At 43.2% G+C, this 18,947-nt stretch overlaps 1 protein-coding gene across 9 annotated transcripts in view; it reads left to right on the top strand.

The window, feature by feature from the left end:
• Window positions 1-1,010: 1,010 nt before the first annotated feature.
• Window positions 1,011-18,947, top strand: part of TDRD12 (tudor domain containing 12) — a 66,808-nt gene continuing 48,871 nt past the window's right edge. For 4 of the 9 annotated variants that reach the window (XM_053270870.1, XM_053270873.1, XM_053270875.1 and 1 more), the window contains exons 1-9: window positions 1,124-1,200; window positions 1,853-1,933; window positions 2,054-2,215; window positions 3,808-3,941; window positions 4,835-4,954; window positions 5,278-5,333; window positions 10,973-11,058; window positions 15,107-15,302; window positions 16,048-16,130. In XM_053270870.1, the coding sequence (XP_053126845.1) occupies window positions 1,910-1,933; window positions 2,054-2,215; window positions 3,808-3,941; window positions 4,835-4,954; window positions 5,278-5,333; window positions 10,973-11,058; window positions 15,107-15,302; window positions 16,048-16,130 (861 nt within the window). In that variant the 5' untranslated portion in view covers window positions 1,124-1,200; window positions 1,853-1,909. The other 5 variants (XM_053270868.1, XM_053270867.1, XM_053270876.1 and 2 more) reach the window with 5 other exon arrangements.

Raw genomic sequence — 18,947 nt, 5'->3', positions numbered from 1 at the left:
CAGGGCAGAGGGGTTTAGGCAGAAGTTGAGTTGTAGTGTTGTTGTCAACTGCCCGGATACTTGCGTTTGGGCCGGTAGACAAATGTGTCAAATAAACAAACAAATAATAAAATAAATGTTTGCCCTTCCCATTCAGCCTTCTGCCACCCAGATAGATATTTATCACATCGAAAAATAGTCACAAGTACAATTTAAAAAATGTGTGTGTGTGTGTGTGTGTGTGTGTGTATATATACACACACACACACACACACACTGTTATTTATATATATATATATATACACACACACACACACACACACTATACAAACTTATATATATATAAAGTTTGTATCGTGTGTGTGTATATATATATACACTATGTTTTATATATATATATATACACACACACTATTATATATATATATATATATATATATATATACACACACACACACACACACACACACACTATACAAACTTATATATATATAAAGTTTGTATCGTGTGTGTATATATATATATATATACACTATGTTTTATATATATATATATACACACACACACACACACTGTTATATATTTATATATATATATATATACACACACACACACACTATACAAACTTATATATATAAAGTTTGTATCGTGTGTGTGTATATATTTATATACACTATGTTATATATATATCTATATATACACACACACACACTATACAAACTTTATATATATAGATAGATAGATATAGATAGATATAGATATAAACTATGCAACACTTGAAATAGTTTAAAACACATTGCCTATGCTATTGAAAAAGACCATTTACTCCAGGCAGAAAATTTATATATATATATTAATGTTCTGCCTGGAGTAAACGGTCTTTTTCAATAGCATAGGCAATGTGTTTTAAACTATTTCAAGTGTTGCACCGTTTTCCTTTGAAACACACATAAGAGAGGCGCGCGCCCCCGCCTATATGCAAATCGAACCCTTAAATCTGTGAGGCTAAAAAGGGCGCCAGAGACGCCCACACGAGACTGCGGCGCGAGAGTAGGCAGGCACTGAGCATGCGCGTGGAGACGAGTCCCGGCCGGCGCCTCGTGCATAGGGCAAAAGAAGGGTGAGCAGCCGTTGCGGGGGAAACCGTTGCTCGTGGTTTCTTTTGCGGTGTGAAGGGAGGGCGGCTGTGTAGATAAACAGCGATGAGGAGAGCCGTGATAGGTGGGCACAAACGGACCCCGCTTGCCCGTCCTTGCAGAAAAGCGAGCGGGCGGGCGGGCGGTGACTCGGCTACCCGCGAGGCATGCTTGCGAGGAGCGAGGGACCCTCCTGATTCTAAAACAGCTAAAAGCAATTATTCTAGCACTTGTGCTAAACGAAACAACTTCGGTGTAATAAAATTAACACATAATAGGTCCAATGCACCTCATTAGCTCTGCTGCATTCGCTAAAGAGATGTATTATTTCTTGCAGGGAAAGGGGTTAATAATGTTCTAGGGATGAGCAGGTAGGCTTCCCAGGTAGCCTAGGGATGAGCAGGTAGGCTGGAGTGGGGAAGTACTTAATCTCTCTCCTATCTCGAAGGATAGGATTAGGATTTTGTCAAGAGAGCACCGTGATATAATTCTCTGGTAGAACTGAATTCACTGTTTTGCTGAAAGTTCCTTGAACAGAATTGGGGCATATATTGCTGATAAACAGGTAGCAGTTGTTGGAGCAGTTCCTGTGCCTCGTTCATATTGATATGCATTGCTGAACTAGATAACCTTTCAAATGGTAACTGGGTTGTCTAAACTTCAAAATTACGTGTTAAAGAATTATGTGGGCTTATGAATGCAATTCACGAACTTGGTGCTTTGTTGCATTTTGAAAGGTACACAAAGTGTGTGGATCTCGTTGGCATAGATGAAAAGGTCATTAAAGAAAGAAAATGATTGAAGTCCTAATACTTAAGGTATTGTGACTCTTTTGATAAATTGTAGTGTGTTTGAAAGGATACAGATTCACAATGGCTGTTAATAGGTATTAATATGTTTTTAGTGTGACTTTAACCATGGCTTGCTTTATTGATTAGATTGAAAATCCAAGCTGCTTCTGGGTCCACTTAAAAGGAGGTGGAAAATTTTTAGACAATGAAGCGGAATATAAAAAACTCCAGGCTGATATGAATCTGTTCTATAACAAATCTTACAGATATGTGGATGAAGTAAAGCCATCCGTATTAGAAGAAGGACAGGTAATTTTATGTACTTGATTTGTTATTGGGGGTGGAGGGAACTGAGAGGAAGTATCAAGCAACTAATATTTGGTTGGTGTGTTTGTTTATTTAACATATTTATATACTGCCCAAAACCCACATCTCTGGCTGGTTTATAGTAAAACAGCAGAAATTAAAACAATATTAAAGTCTATAACTAATTAAAAGCCTGGGTGAACAAATGTGTTTTAACAGCCTTTCAAAAAGTTATCAGAGATGGGGAGACTCTTATTTCATCAGGGATCACATTCCAAAGCCTCGAGGCAGTAATGGAGAAGACCTGTCCCTGAGTAGCCACCAAATTAGCTGGTGGCAGGTGAAGACAGATCTCCCCAGGTGATCTCAATAGGTGGTGGGGATCATAACAAAGAAGATGTTATCTTAAATACCCTGGACCTAAGCTGTCTAGAGCTTTTTAGTTACAACTAGCACTTTGTATTTTGCCTAAAAACAGTGCAGTTCTTTTAGTACAGGTAATGTGGTCTCTTTGCGATGACCCAGAGACCAACCAGGCTGTCGCATTTTGCACCGATTGCAGCTTCCCCACATAGAGTGCATTACAGTAATTTAGTACGGAGGTTACCGGCATATGCACTACTGTTCTGAGGTCGTTTATCTCAAGAAACGGATGCAGTTGGCGTATCAGCTGAAACTGATAAAAAGCACTTCTGACCTCTACCTCAACCTGAGACAGATCTGCATTCAGTCTCAGTTTATCTCTCATCCATCCCATCACTGCCTCCAGGCAGGCATATAAAGAGGCTATGCCTTTTCCTGATGATGTTGACAAATTTCCTGATGATGATGAGCAATAGAATGGAAGTCTGCAGCAAACTTCCTGATGATCTCTCCCAGTGGTTTCAAAGCATTGGAGACAGTATGGAGGAGCCTTGTGGGACTCCATTCAGAAGCTCTTGTTCTGAAGAGCAACAGTCTCCATGCAACACTATCTGGAATCTCCACAAGAGGTAGGAGTGGAACCAATGCAAAGCAGTGCCTCCTACTCCCAACCACCTCAAGACACTCCAGAAGGATACCACGGTCAATGGTATCGACAGCCACTGAGAGATCCAAAAGGACCAACAGCCACTGAGAGATCCAAAAGGACCAACAGAATCACATTCCCTCTATCAATTTCTAATAGGAGATCATCCATCAGGTCTACCCAGGCAGTTTCCACCCTGTAGCCCACGTGAAAATCAGTTTGAAATGGATCTAGACAATCTGTTTCACCCAGAACCTAATGTTAGTGTTAGAATATTAATTGTAATGTTTCTCATGCAGATAGAAATGCACTACATTTTCTCCTAAGCTTTAAGAGCATGAAAATAGAAGTTTGAATGTAATAGTAGGTATTCATGTTTTACTCTTTTGAATAAGTGTACATTTAAGTTTAGACACCTATGGCAACATTTCTACAGAAGTTTGCTATATTTGTCTTCTAGCATTGCGTGAAAGATACAGCTCATACATGCATTTTTACCCTCTGTAATTTTGCCTTGAATTACCTGTCTTATCAAAACCTAGTAAAGAGTTTGTATAAGACTGTGCATATAATGTTTCTTTTTCAGGTTTGTGCCATTTATTGTCAGGAACTGAAATCTTGGTGCAGAGCAATTATTAAGACAATCATATCAAGTACAGATTACCTTATTGAATGTTTTCTTGTGGACTATGCCAAGAGGGTTCCTATGAAAGCAGACAGGTATGTAATTATTTTGAGTAAAATTTGAGGGCAATGATTGTGTACAATGTTCTGTGGCTGACTACTAGCATACCTAAAAAGGCTGTAAATGACGATATTTGTAGGAGTCAGTGTGATTCAGTTGATAGGGTGATATCTGTATCTGGATTCAAATCTCAGCTTAGTTTTGGACTTGCTGGATGTTCTTGGGCAGGTCACTGTGGCTGATCTCAGGAGGAGAGTTCATTCAATGGGTGCTAGGCAACAAGATGGAATACAGTGAATATTTATATACTGCTTTTCAAAAAAAGTTCCCAAAGTTTAAATAGATATAAAAAAATAAAATGGTGAAGAGAAGTGTGAGAAAACATTTATTTCATTAGGTCCTCTCTGTGGCCAAAGCATCAGATCAGTGAGGGACATAACAGCTGTGAGGAGTGGGCAAGAGCAGAGGGCCTGCCGCACAGGATCCTTAAGAGATTCTAACAGCTACAGGAAACCTCAAACTGCTGCTCTATACCTTCTGGACCAATGTGTGCATGCTTATACAAGAGTAGAGGCAAAGGGGTGGTATAGTTGTTTTCAAAGTGTGGGGGAAATGGAAAAGTTATCAGATCTAAAGTCCCAGGATATAAAGAAAACTTGTTCCACCCCAAGTGTTGGTCTTTCTAGCCCCATAACAGATTCCTATATGGAATCTAAAATATACTGTCAGTGTGATTTGGCTGATAGGCCATGTTCCCCTCTTAGTGTTCTGCATTTAGGAAATGGGAATAACGGCCTATGTTATAGGTCTGCTAAGATGAAAAACAAACGACATTCATATTTCATGTTTATATTTTGCCCAAGCATTCATTTCTGAGAGGGCTTCTTTTGGTGCCTTGTAATAATCCTGAAATTTGATTGTTTTTAAGGATTTGTGTTGCCTTAGAATCATTTATGAGACTACCCTACAGAGCAAAGAAGTTCAGGCTACACAGTACAAAACCAGTAACGTTACGGGTCAACTATTGTAGTGACAATGCAGAGACAGTGTAAGTATGGTGTGTGAGAGAGCTTATGTAATGTATTTTAAAGCATTACGTTTTCTGTAGAACAAACCCTGCACCGAGTACTCTGGATGACACTCCCCATCCAGAAGGACTGCAAGGAAGGACTTCTCTGCATAATGGTTTCCAGTCTGTGCAATTATTCCTCTTTATATCTGCCAGAGCAGCATACTGCTGTTGGGACAGGCTTCATATCATATATGTTTGTTTTGAAGTCCATAAAACATTCTGGGTTACTTCATAGATGTCATATAGTGTACATTATTGTGTAAAGATGCTTCAGCAAAGTAATGTGTGTTTTTTTGTAGCCCTGCTAACAAATGGGATATTGCAGCTATTCAGTACTTCCAAAACCTCCTGAATGGTAAGAAAAATATATGAAATGGCATATTGTATGAAGGTATGTACTAATCTGTTAGGAATGCTTAGGTATTTGGAAAATTGTTCTGGGAGGTTAGACTAGAATGCCTGAATAACACTGTCTCATGAAGCAAAGATGGTTGGAGAACTTGGTGTTCAAAATACAGTAGTAATCAGAATACCAGATAAAGGGCCCATATGAATGTATAAAAATACATATGCACCTGCGTAGACTTAAACAAAATATGTAAATTATTACTGGTTCCACTAGCTGTGAATAATGTCTAGTAATGAGTGACAAATCTGCTTTGATGTAACAGTGGGTCTGAGCAGGCAAAGGTGTAACAGCCCTTTGGATGTCCGTCTGATGTCATAGTGGGCTTCTTTGGGCCAGGCAGCAGACTACAAAAGGGAAGAGATTCTTGGGGAGCCTAGGCTTTGAGTTTTAAAGTCAACAATCAACTTTTATGGAATCCTACCACAAAACTACATGCATGCCAAAAGCTTTCCAGTGTTGGCACTGTAAATCCTTCCACTGCCCAAAGAATTAATTTCAAGGAAAAGGAACACAATGGCTGACATGCAGAGCAACTTTCTTATGCTCCTAACATCCCATGGGGATGCGGTCATTGCTTAGTGGTAGAACACTTGCTTTGCATGCAGAAGGTCCCAGATTCAACCCCTGGCATCTCCAGATAGGGCTGTGAAAGACTCCTGCCTGATATCTTGGAGAGTCAGTGTAGACAGTACTGAGCTAGACGGGCCAGTGGTCTGACTCAGTATAAGGCACCTTCCTATGTTCCATGCAGCACTAGTCCCAGAATACTTTCTGGAACTTGTCCACACTCTGGAAGAGCTCTAATAGATCTGAAACACATCGATCTGGATAGTGATTCCAACGACATCCATAAACATGGGTTCTGCATCTGCGCAGATCAAATTCAGGTAGAGTTCAACCGCCCTCAACTGCCTCCTGCATGCGCCTGCAGTACTGCTAGCGGCAGTTGGGCGTTCCCTCTTCAGTTTCTTTCTGACTGCCTTAGCATTCAGACTTTCGGATAGTGCTCAGCTCCTCAAGCGTGTTGAAGTTCAATTTCAGATAGTTGTTATGGCTAGATTTCGGACAGTTAGACCATTCTTCACGTTACTCCTATAAAAAAAAGGAAAGGAATTGATTATCGGTTTGTCGGCTTGACATACAGAACAGTAATTCAATGACGACTTGCTTAATGATTCGGTTTAGTTAAATAACGTAAAACACAGCTTGACCTTGGACTGTTTGTGACAGCTCCTTATATCCCATGAGTGGGAAATCACAAGAAAAAACCACCTTTAAGAGGTACGAGGGCTGCAAGGGCAAACTCCCCTCAACAGATGGCCGCCAACTTTGTTGTGCTTAGGGGAAGGGCATATGACAGTGGCTTGTGCCACTTGTTTGGACTTCTCCAGACAGACCCTCAAAAATAGATCCGTGCGCCTAAAGGTCTCCTTGATGAACGCCCTTCACCATTGAGTTCCAGCTTGAGGCTCGCCCCAGGAACTGCTGTACCATTGTAGTCAAAACTCCCAGGGTCGGCACAAACGCCTTCAACATCGAGCCGTGAAACCCGCTTTAGATGGCCAGATGCCCCGCAGTCGAGCCCCAAGTGGAAGGTTAAGTCTTCTTTGGAAGCACCACCTCTTAAGAAGCACAAGAAGCAGCACCATAGTCACGCTTCAGAGGCTACTCCGTCCCTGACGGGCCTGCAAGAGCCGCAACATAGTGCAATTTCCCTGTCACCGATGCCACAACCTTCCCCATCGGCGCCATGCTTGGTCTTGACATCAAGGCCGGGTAGGGAGATGCACAAATGTCACCACCAGGAGAGAGAGAGAGCCTCCTTGGTGCCAAAGACTTCTTCGACTTCAACCTCCAAAACAGTTGGAAAGACTTTATCATGGATGTCGGTCCATCCACCTACAATACCAAAGGCTGCAACATCACCACCTCCGGCATTGAAGACTTCGACGTAGAGACTGTCATCAACGTCGACAAGGTCGATATGGATGTCGATATCGTGAAGACCTTGGATAGCCCTGATGAGGCCTCGGAACCAGATCCTGATATGGTTCGCTTTCTCCATTCTAAGGAGATCACCCTATCGACTTCCACTTTCAGGTTTTTTTTCTTTTTGCATCCTGGTCTTGACATCAACGACAATGTTAAGGACCAAAGGATATCTTCAATACCGAGGGCCCCCATGGCATTGTTTGTGAGCCCTACAAGGACACCGGGCCAGCTGCCCCATGGGGGGTGGGTGGGCACGGGGTAGGGCAACAATCCCATCACACTGTCCCCCGAAAAATACTCGATGTTCAAAGAGTGGCAACTTTGGAGGCAACGACGGACACACACCATGATGCAGGTGATGCAGCCTGACACACAGCCATACAAGGACTCCTCGGCTCAATCAGTGGGTTGTCCACCATCAAAGCCGGCAGCAAAAACTGTCCATCCAGGAGAGCTTTCCACCACTGCCATCGTGCACAGCCACACAAACGGCTCAGACCTTGTTGAGTCCAGAGAAGAACCCGTACCTGCCTCGGGATATGAATCCTCTCCTAGCGGTACGCAACCTACTGCTCATCTTCCTGCCCCCTATTCTGAATCCTCAGAGTCCTTGTATGAGGAAAGCTATGCTTAAAACACAACCAAAACTGACTAGGAAAGGCATCTGCCAGAACCAAGCCAAGACGTTGTGGTGCCTCTATCCGTCTCCTTGACAGAGGAGTTAAAAACGTACCACCAGAAATGGCAGAGGTTCTAGGTCTGGACTTAAAACAAAAAAATGCTGACCCGATGATCCGTTCTATAATTTTCATGAAAAAGACTCCTGGACTCCAACCTGTTTACCTACCTATGCTGCCAGTCATCACTGAGGCAGTGAAATCTGCCTGGGAAGATGTCTACTTCGACCTCCAAGACGCTGGAGACCTTCTACAGGATTCAGGAGGAGAAGGAATACCTACACAAACATCTAGTGCCGAATTCCTTTGTGATTGATGGCGCATCAACATCTAGGGCTGGGTGGCTTCATACTACGCTGTCTGATAAAGATGGGCAGATAAAGTCCTGGGCAGATGGACATAATCCATGTCCTGCCTGTCCATCAAAATAGCCAACTACTTCACATGCCTCTCTAAGTTTACACACTGCCTGTGGCAGAAACTCTCTGAGGAACTGACTACGCTCACTCTTGCAGAATTCCAGCACGAATTTGAGTACACTTTTTGGAGTACAGCTATGCAACAGCTGGCCAATGCCAAGCATTTGGCAGAGTCTGAGTCCAGGTGGCCCAGGCAGCTGTGGTTCCCAAGGTTACTTGACTTTGCCCAGTGGCCAGATCTGATCTTCCAACAACATAACAAGCAACTGCTGCACCCAAACCTCTCCGTCTTGAACCTCACGGCGTGGAGGATAGGCTATTGAGGAAGATCCACTAGGAGAAACTACCAGGCCAAATGGAAGAGGTTCACCATTTATGCAGCATCCAAGCACTTTTGACCAAAGAACCCCACTTTGCAAGAGGTACTACTCTACAGAGCCCAGCGTGGTGCAGTGGTTAGAGTGCTGGACTAGGACCAGGGAGACCTGAGTTCAAATCCCCATTCAGCCATGAAACTAGCTGGGTGACTCTGGGCCAGTCACTTCTCTCTCAGCCTAACCTACTTCACAGGGTTGTTGTGAAAGAGAAACTCAAGTATGTAGTACACCGCTCTGGGCTCCTTGGAGGAAGAGCGGGATATAAATGTAGTAATAATAATAATACCTAACCTCCCTCAAGTCGTAGGGTTTGGCCAATGTCTCCATTAAGGTGCACATGACGGCCAGTTCATCCCGCCACAATGGTTGGAATGGCAAGTCAGTGTTTACGCACCCTTGCTGTTAAGACTTCATGAAAGGGATAAACAACCTATACCCGCCTATCAGGGTAGCAATTGAAAAGTGGAGTCTTTGTGCTTTTCTCATTGACAGAGAAACCATTCGAACCAATGGCAATGACCCTGAAATTAGTCACCTTAAAAACTTTGTTCCTGGTCGTCATTACCTTGGCCAAGAGGGTCAGCGAATTGCTAGTGCTTCGCATGGACGAGCCATTCACTAAAATCTACCCAGAAAAAGTGGTAATGCATTTAGATCCTGACTTTAGGCCAAAGATCATCTCGGACTTCTACCTCAACAATAACATCATACTGCCTACCTTTTTCAGAAACCCGTCCTCGCCTCTAGAGCGCACCATGCACTCCTTGGATGTGCATAGAGCAATCCTTTTTTACCTAAGGAGGACACAAGGGATTAGGAAGACAAAACATCTGTTTGTGACTCTTAAGGGCCAGCGCAGAGGTCAAAAACCATATCGACAATGTCTGTCATTCTGGCTGGTGGAGACCATAAAAATGGTGTATGATCTCCAAAAGATGACGACTCCAAGTACGATAAATGCACACTCCACAAGAGCCTACTCGACCTCGGCAGCACACTCGTCTAACATAAGATTCAAAGACATCTGCTCAGTTGCCTCCTGGGCCTCAGATCAGACCTTCATCAAACACAATGCCTTGGACCTTCGGTCTGCAGTGGCGGCTGAGTTTGGCAGGGTCGTTCTGAAGAGTATTACAATAGATCGCAGCACCCACCACCTGTGAGATAGCTCGTGATTCACCCATCCAGATAAACAGGTTGCTTACCTGTAACAGATTATCTGGTAGTGATTCCCTGACATTCATAAAACCCGCCCTACCATCCCCTCTGCAGACTGCAAGCTAGAAACAAACAGATGAAGCTTAGAGGGACCAAGCTCAAGCTGAATCAAGGGGGTCTTCTTAGTCGGTTATCAAGAAAATGAAGAGGGGACGCCCAACTGCCGCTAGGAGTACTGCAGGCGCGTGCAGGAGGTGGTTGAGGGTGTTGTGAGGAGCTAACGAACTCTACCTGAAGTTGATCCGCGCAGGTGTAGAACCCATGTTTATGAATGTCGTGGAATCACTACCAGATCATCTGTTACAGGTAAGCAACCTGTTTTTTAAATGTGAAGATCTGAAAAGTATTTTTGCTTTTGCACAAAAGTATCCACAGTTTGGAGAGTATGGTTAACAGTATGAGGGCTAGTGCTGTATGATGTTAAGTGTGCCAGCAAAGCGTTCTGCATGTTGGCCAGTGCTTGCTAATTATATGTGTAAACATTGTGAAATGAAGTAACTGGGTGAAAACAAGTTGTCCTGTCTCAACATGGCACTTTCCTGAAATGAAATTTTCTGTGAGTGTCTTTCAAGAAGCTACTTGTGGGATTTCAGAGAAGTACTTAGCTGTTTGGAGATTTTCACACATACAGGAATGAAATGCAATCATTTCTAGCCCAACTGAAGCAACAGTTGATCAAGTGTACTGTATTGGATTATATTTTTAATGATTTCATTTGGAAATTAGCTAATCACCCTATGCCAGTAGAGTTTTCTGTTTCCCCTTGATTCCATAGATATAAGGTGTAAAGTTGCTGCAGCCTCCTCACTGATATGCATTGGTTAGATTTAACTGGGAGAGAGCCAATGAACTGTGAGGGAACAGAGAAAGATGATTAATGCCTCTCTTTGTGTTACTTTTAGCAACCACCCAGGTTGAGGCCAAACTATGTGGTGTTGAAGAAGACAGCTTTGATGTCTATCTTTATGTCACCATAAATGGAGAAAAGGTGAGACAGGTCACATTTGCAAATCTGTTTGCCTACAATATTTTAACGCAGATGTGCAGTTTGCCAGCAACGAATGACAGCAACATTCATTGTGCAGTTTGCTAGATGTGTGAATGACAGCAACTGTTCCAGTCTCTACTAGTGAACAATAACCTGCAGCTGCAGCACTCTTTCCTGGAGTTTGTTTGCTGCTGATTATTAGCATTATGTATCCATCCTTGAGGAACTGTCTTCTGTGGACCAAGCCAGATATAACAGGAAACCTGATTAGATGTCATGTGAAATCTTGGTTAAATCCTGATTCTTGCCAATGTTCATGAGCCTTTGGCTAACATACTGCCCTATCCCCTTTGCTGATAAAGGGAAGTTTTTCTTTTCTATTTCCATTCTGTTTCAGACATGTCAGAATTTTGCCAGGACATTCAGACCTAGTAAATCCCAGGGTTTCTGAACAAGCCTACTGATTTCTGCTGCTGGACAATGAGATCTTGTGTGGGTTATCTTTTCCGCATATGCTCCAAAGGCAGGTCTTATTAGCTGAAAAGCTTTAAGAGTCTGGGAAAGATGACCTCACCCAGTTCAGTTCTAGTCCTGCAATCACGTCCAGAGACAGCCTTTCTCCTTCTAGTTAGAAGCTTTTTCTCTTGCGTCACCTTTAATCTGAATCGTGATCCGTTGCATTCATGAGGAATGGGTTCTGCGCCTGTGCAGGGACCTCATGGATAGATTGACTAGCTCCTTGCGATGCCTCCAGCTGCCCTGAACATGCTTCGTGCCTTTGTTATTTTCAGCAGTTGGGACGTGCCTTGTTTCAGTTTCTATTCTTTCTTTCTCTCTCCTATACTCTGTTCCTTTTTCCTGTAAAGGCACCATCTCCTTTCTCGCCCAAACTGTTTTGGGGTAATGGTGTTCAGCTGGGCCTTTCTGCATCCGCGTTGAGCATCTTATGTGCCCGCGTTGAGCAGCTGCAGTCCTCGCCCTAACTGCCTTCCCCAGACGAATCTGATTACAAAATCAGACCAGTCTGATTCACAACAGTATGATTCTTTTACAGATGGACAACACTACAGCGATTGCATACATAAACAACCAGGGCGGCACGGTATCTGTTACTCTGTGTCGGCTGAGCCTACATGTGTGGAATTGGTGCATTGCAAAAAAGATACATCTGCAGGCAATCCATATAAAGGGCAAGGAAAACGTGCTAGCAGATGCATTGTGCAGGGCAGGGTCCCTGTACCAACACAAATGGCAGCTACACCCACAGATGGTGGCCGAGTTGTTCCGGACATGGGCAACCCCAACAGTAGAGCTTTTTGCAATGGCAGAAAACAAAAAATGTGCAGAATATTGTACAAGGATGGGACTGGGAGAAGCCTCAAGGGGAGATGCCTTCCAGTACCACTGGACTCACACTGCATCAAGGCAAGACCAAGGCCATAGTCATTGCCCCGTGGTGGCCCAGGCGGTTGTGGTTCCCGAGATTACTCAGTCTAGCAGGTGCCAATTACAGGAGATTGCCACGGAGAGCAGATCTCATATTCCAAGATGACGGGAGGCTCCTTCATCTGAACCTTGCAACCCTCAATCTAACAGCATGGAGGGTAGGCTTCTAAAACGCATCCTACTGAACAACAGGAAAGAATCTACACGGAGAAATTATGAGGCTAAGTGGAAGAGATTCACAAGTTATGCTAAAGCCAGGGTCTTCAGACCAAAGGATGCCATGTTAAGAGAGGTCCTGTTGTACCTCATGTCCCTGAAGTCCCAAGGCTTAGCCAATGTCTCTGTCAAGGTGCACATAGCTGCCATTTCAGCCGGCCACCAGGGATGGGATGGTAAGATGGTGTTTACCCATCCACGAACTAAAGACTTCATGAAAGGCATAAATAACTTATACCCACCGGTTCGACCAGTGGTAGAAAAATGGAGTCTATCCCTAGTGCTATCTGCTTTAACACAGGAGCCATTTGAGCCCCTGTCAACTGCTACATTGAGACTGCTGACGCTGAAGACCCTTTTTCTGGTTGCCATCACCTCAGCAAAGCGGGTGAGTGAACTCCTTGCTCTTTGTATGGATGCACCTTATACGAAGATTCACCCAGAGAAAGTAGTGATGTGCCTGGATCCGGAATTCCGGCCTAAGATTGTGACTGACTTTCATGTCAACTGTGACATTGTCCTGCCAACATTTTTCAGAAATCCATCTTCTCCTCTGGAGAGAGCAATGCACTCCTTGGATGTCAGAAGAGCACTCCTCTAGTACTTAAAAAAGACGAAGCCGTTTCGGAAGACTAATAGTTTGTTCCTAACGTTCAAGGGACATCAACCATCCCGCCAATGTATTTCTGCCTGGTTGGTGGAGTGAAGTCTGCATATGAGTACCAAGGAAAGACTGCCCCACGGTTCGTGAAAGCACATTCAACAAGAGCTTACCCGACTTCAGCAGCGCATTTGGCAGGTCTGAGGATGACAGATATTTGCTCTGCTGTGTCTTGGGCTACAGACCACACGTTTGTAAAACATTATGCCTTGGACCTACGGTCTACAGTGGAGGCCAAGTTTGGCAGAGAAGTGTTGAAACAAGTGTTACAGTAGTATGCAGCGCCCACCACCAGTGGAGCCAGCTCGTTAAACACCCATGATTATGTATGTTGCAAGGAATCACTATCCAGATAAACAGGTTGCTTACCTGTAACAGACGATCTGGTAGTGATTCCGCGACATTCATAATACCTGCCCATCCGGCCCCGCTGCAAGCTGCATACTATTGGTCACTTATGAATTCATGCATTAGCTGCTACATGCTACGACGGTCAGCCAGAAACTGAAGAGTGGGATGCCTAACCCCGATATAGGTACTGCAGGCTCATGCAGGGGCTGTTAAAGGCATCTCGAGGAGCTAACGACTACTACCCGGAGCAGGTCTGCGCAGGTGCAGAACCCATGATTATGAATGTTGCGGAATCACTACCAGATCATCTGTTACAGGTAAGCAACCTGTTTATGTCATTCAGTCCATCAAAGCTCGCAAATCAGTTCCCTTTCTATCCCTTGCTCATCTACTAGGGCTGATGGTAGCCTCTTTGGACTCAGTTCCTTGGGCCAGGTTCCATATCAGACCCTTCCAATGGTTTCTTTTACCGTACCAGTTACTCATTGCACATCGAAGCCAGGTGAATGTTCAGTTAACACAGACGCTCCAGTCCCTTTCTTGGTGGACTTTTCAACCCACCTCTCACAAAGGAAAGGGTTCCTGAGCTCTCCCAAAACCATTCTTACAACTGATACAAGCCTCACAGATGAGGGAATTGGGGAGTGCATTGTCAACACCTAACAGCACAGGGCAAATGGTCCCAAGTAGAACAGAAGCACAGCACCAACTAGTTGTAGTTGAGGGCTATTCGTCTTGCTCTAATGCCCTTCAGGCATCTCCTGTTACAACTTGTTCTGGTCTGTAGCAACAATACCACAGCAAAAGCTCACGTTAATGGCCAAATCGGAACCAAATCAAACTGCCAGGAGGCAGTTCTCCTGATCCTATGGGTGGAAATCAACCTGGCCTCTATAACAGTGCATCATGTCAGCAGAGCCCTCAATTCCACTGCGGACTTGCTCAGCCACACAGAAGTGCACCCAAGAGAATGGAGTCTGAAACAAGAAGTATTCAACTTAAGCCAGTCGCGCTGGTAGATTGCACGTATCCCCCGTGGGGATACTCACTACTATCGAAGAACCCTGTTAAGGTGGTGGAAATGGCAACCACGGCGAGCCAAACACATACCACGACTGCTCAACCAGTAGTACCAGAAGGGCATCAACAGCCAAACTTACCAGCAAACCCCAAGAAGGTGCTTCCTCCGAGGCATTGTTCCCACCTCCATTTTCATAAGGAAGCTACTCTGCTTTCTCCATCCACAGTACAGTTTCCCATCTTGGAAGTGGTTACAATTGCCTTTCAAATTTACATTGGTAACGTGCCATTAGTAAATAAACAAAAAGCTGCATTGAGTGCTCTCCTAAATCTTCTCATCTAATTTCTTCATAGGTATGTGTGAATGATGAGCTTGTTGCAAAGAACTTCGCTTACTATGAGATGATGGAAGATGAAACACTTAGTACTGTGGAGGAACAAAAGAAACACCCATCCTTTAGACCAGAATCTCTTTTGGAGGAGATCAATCCTGCACTTATTCTGTGGCCAATGTTGTTGAAGGCTGAGGAGTCAAAGGGTTCAGAAACATGTGAGTCTGAAGCATCTGTTGTGGGGGAAGCAACAGATGGGAGGGGTGCTCTTCCTCAGTTTTCCTCTTAATGCCATTGCATATGAGCTGCTTTCCCCTAGTCTACCCAACCCACATAGAATATAATTCATGGCCTAAAGAGAGAGAACACACACTGTTCTTTTTACTTTCTGAAAGCTTCCTGGTCTGATAACCTAGAAGTGATTAATTTAAAATATTTTTTAAATTGCATAATGAGCCAAAATATAAAAATTGGCATAGCTTTGAAAATGCTAGGAATGTGAAACTCAGTGTGCTATGCTCCTGACATCATCATCTGGGTTACTTTTTCTTTTTTGCATAATGTAAGGCAATATTTGTGCAGTAGGATAGCACTGTTTTAACTTGTGTCCTTTTGCTTCCCACTGCTTAGAGCAGAGGTAGGCTACTTTAGCTTTCTAGCAGTTGTTGAAATACAATCCCATCATCCCCAGCCACAATAAATTACCTGAAATAGCGCTTTAGATCCTTGTTTTTTATGTAGTTCATGCATTTTATCCAAATTTTATGTTGGAATTGGCCATAAACTTTGAATATATCATAAGATCTTTAAAATCTTCTCCAATTCTGGAGAGCATCTTCCATAAGGACATTAAAAAAAAAATTCAGGTGGCTGTAATCTTTTTTTTTTTTTAAATGAAATAAGAGCCCTATTAAAAATTAACTTCAGCTTATGCAGTGAAACTTACTTGTCCATTCCTTTTAGCTGCTGGAGCTTCTGGTTATATTGAGAACGCAACATGCAATAATCTACATGAAGCTGCATCACATAATGAAGAAATTGAATCTGTGAGTATGGAATGTCATATTTCACAAGGGATTGAAAGCTCAATTTTTGTAAAACCTTTAGGAGATCTAGGGCCAGCCCTACCAATGGCAGCAAATTCTCTGCTGGTGTAGGAGGGCACCCATTGTGGATTATCTCCATCCACTTGCTCCAGAGGCAGGACTGTTCAAATGAAAGGAACCTTTAAGTCTGTGTATGGGGCAGTCCCCCTTCAATTCTCTAGACCTGCCTACGCTCCACAGATAGGGTTGCCATATTTAAGCTCTCCAAATCCAGGCAACCTAATTTGCACATTATGCAAACTAGTTCACAGATTGATTGATTGATTGATTTATCTACCATTTTTATACCATCTGATATGTAAATCTTTAGGTGGTGTACAAAATTTAAGATATTAAAAAATCACAGATTAAAATACATGTAACATAATACAATAAAAACAATAGTATAGAACAGTTATTAAAACAAATTAAAATTATTAAAATTCTAATTAAAAGCTTGCAAGAACAGGAGAGTCTTGAGGGTCTTCCTGAAAACAAACAGAGAAGGAGATGCTCTTATTTCAGCAGGGAGCATATTTCAAAGCCCTGGGGCAGCCACTGAGCCACCACCAGATGAACTGGTGGCAACGGTAACCTGACCTCTGTTGAAGATCGTAACAGGCAGCAGGATTCCTGACAAAGGAGGTGCTCTCTTAAATAGCCTGGACCCAAGCAATTAAGGACTTTATAGGTGATAACCAGCACTTTGTATTTCACCCAGAAACATAGTAGCCAGTACAGTTCTTTCAAAAACAGTGTTCTATGGTCCCTTTGTGTTGTCCCAGAGACCAGTCTGGCTGCTGCATTCTGTACCAATTGCAGTTTCCAGACTATGTACAAAGGCAGCCCCATGTAGAGAGCACATTATTATTACTTTGCATATTATGCAAATTGGCATTGTCTGGTTTGACTTGTACCTGCGCTGGATATCTACCAACAATAGTTGGGGAGGAACTTTTTACCTGGCTGTCTTTTGCAGCATTAAACACCCAGACTTTATATCCCAACACTTTCTATTCCACACATTCCATTTTTAACCTTGTCTAATCAGCTGTGTGCAATGCTGATTGTAGACTACACTGTCAACTGCAGACTGCCACTCCACTCCATTTTCCAATACCTGAATTTATTGTTGAAGATACCAAATCAAAGCTTGTGCTGAGTATTTTCATCACAACTAAATTCTACAATTGACCCTACAAAACTGGTGCTAGGGATTAAGGTTTTCAGTATGCCTGAGCCTTGTCACCATTTTTATCCTGAGATCAGCACATACAATGTAACACCACAATTCATTTTGATTTAGAATAGTATAAGCTGGAAAAGAGCAGGGGGCAGGGAGAACTCATGGTGGCTGGCTTGAAGCAAAACAAAAACACAATCAAATATCTATAGAAAACAAATGAAGACTATACTAAGTTGAAAGAACAAAGAATTACACTGAGCTTTTCAATTACAGTTGCAATCCTATGTACACTTGGGAGAAAGTCTGATTGAAACCAGTAGTGCTTACTTCTGAGTAGGCATGAATAGGATTGTACTGTAAAGTTCAAAACCTTGCAAATTACACACATTGGCAGTGATTTACATCAAAAGGCAAACTCTTCTGCTGGGGGGGCGGGGCGGGAGGCAATGTTTCTCAGGGGGTTTACTTGCTGTAAACCTCTCCCAGCCAGCATTGTGTCTTTCGCTTGCCTCCAATGATTGTTGAATGTTTGCACATTTTGCTCCATATCTCTGCTTCTACAAGGGCTAGAGCTTAGCTTTAGAAAAAGCAAGCAAGCTAGGAATCCAGGCTAGCTAATGAGCTAAACAGGCACTGAGTGATGTGCCTAAAATCTGTGAGATACCCAGAAATCTGGGGATGATGGCAACCCTATCCGAATGGCCACTCTATCTGCTTTTTCTGATTTTCTTTTTTTTTCCGGCCTACCTCTTCTTCTAACTTTCTATTTTCACTTATGGTTCTTACCTATTGTTTCTCTAGAACCCTTTTAATACATTCAAACCAAATACGAGGGGGTGCTGAATAGTTCTAGGCCCGACCAAGTAGGGAATGACCTAGAGTCATGAAACTTACATGCTATTCCACATATTCACCTCGAAGTTCAACACATCATTTCTCAAGTGTCTTTAACTGTTAAAAAAAAAATTGGATGTCTGGTCACTGAAATACTGCTCTGGTGCTGCTGTCACCTCCGAATCATTCGGAAATTTCCTCTTCCAAACTCTTTTTAAGGTTTGGAAACAGGAAATAGTCAGATGGAGCAAGATCTGGTGAGTAGGGTGGATGGTCTATGCACTCAAACCCCAAATTCTTCAAAACATCCATCATCTTGCTAGCCTTGTGAGCAGGTGCATTGTCCTGCAAAAATAGATCACCTTTCTGCAGCTTCCCTCGCCGTTTTTCTTTCAACACCTCCTTTAATCAGCACAGCAAGTTAGAGTAGTATTCTGCATTAACTGTTTGGCCCTTCTGAAGATAGTCATTCATCAAAATAACTTCCTTATCCCAAAAGACCATGGCCATGACCTTTCCTGCTGACCTTTTGCGTCTTGAATTTCTTAGGACGTGGAGACCTTGAGTGCCGCCAGTGCAAGGACTGTCGTTTGGTCTCCGGATCATAGTGGTGTAACCATGTTTCATCAACAGTGACGAGTCATTCAAAAAAATTATCACTAGATCGCTCAAAATGCTGCAAAACCAACTTGGAGGTGTCCACTCGATATCGTTTCTTGTTGGCATTCAAACATTTCAGCACCCACTTGGCTGACAGC

The sequence above is a fragment of the Hemicordylus capensis genome, chromosome 9 (genome assembly GCF_027244095.1).
Source record: "Hemicordylus capensis ecotype Gifberg chromosome 9, rHemCap1.1.pri, whole genome shotgun sequence".
NCBI lineage: Eukaryota > Metazoa > Chordata > Lepidosauria > Squamata > Cordylidae > Hemicordylus > Hemicordylus capensis.
This window is presented reverse-complemented; position numbering and strand designations above follow the sequence as displayed.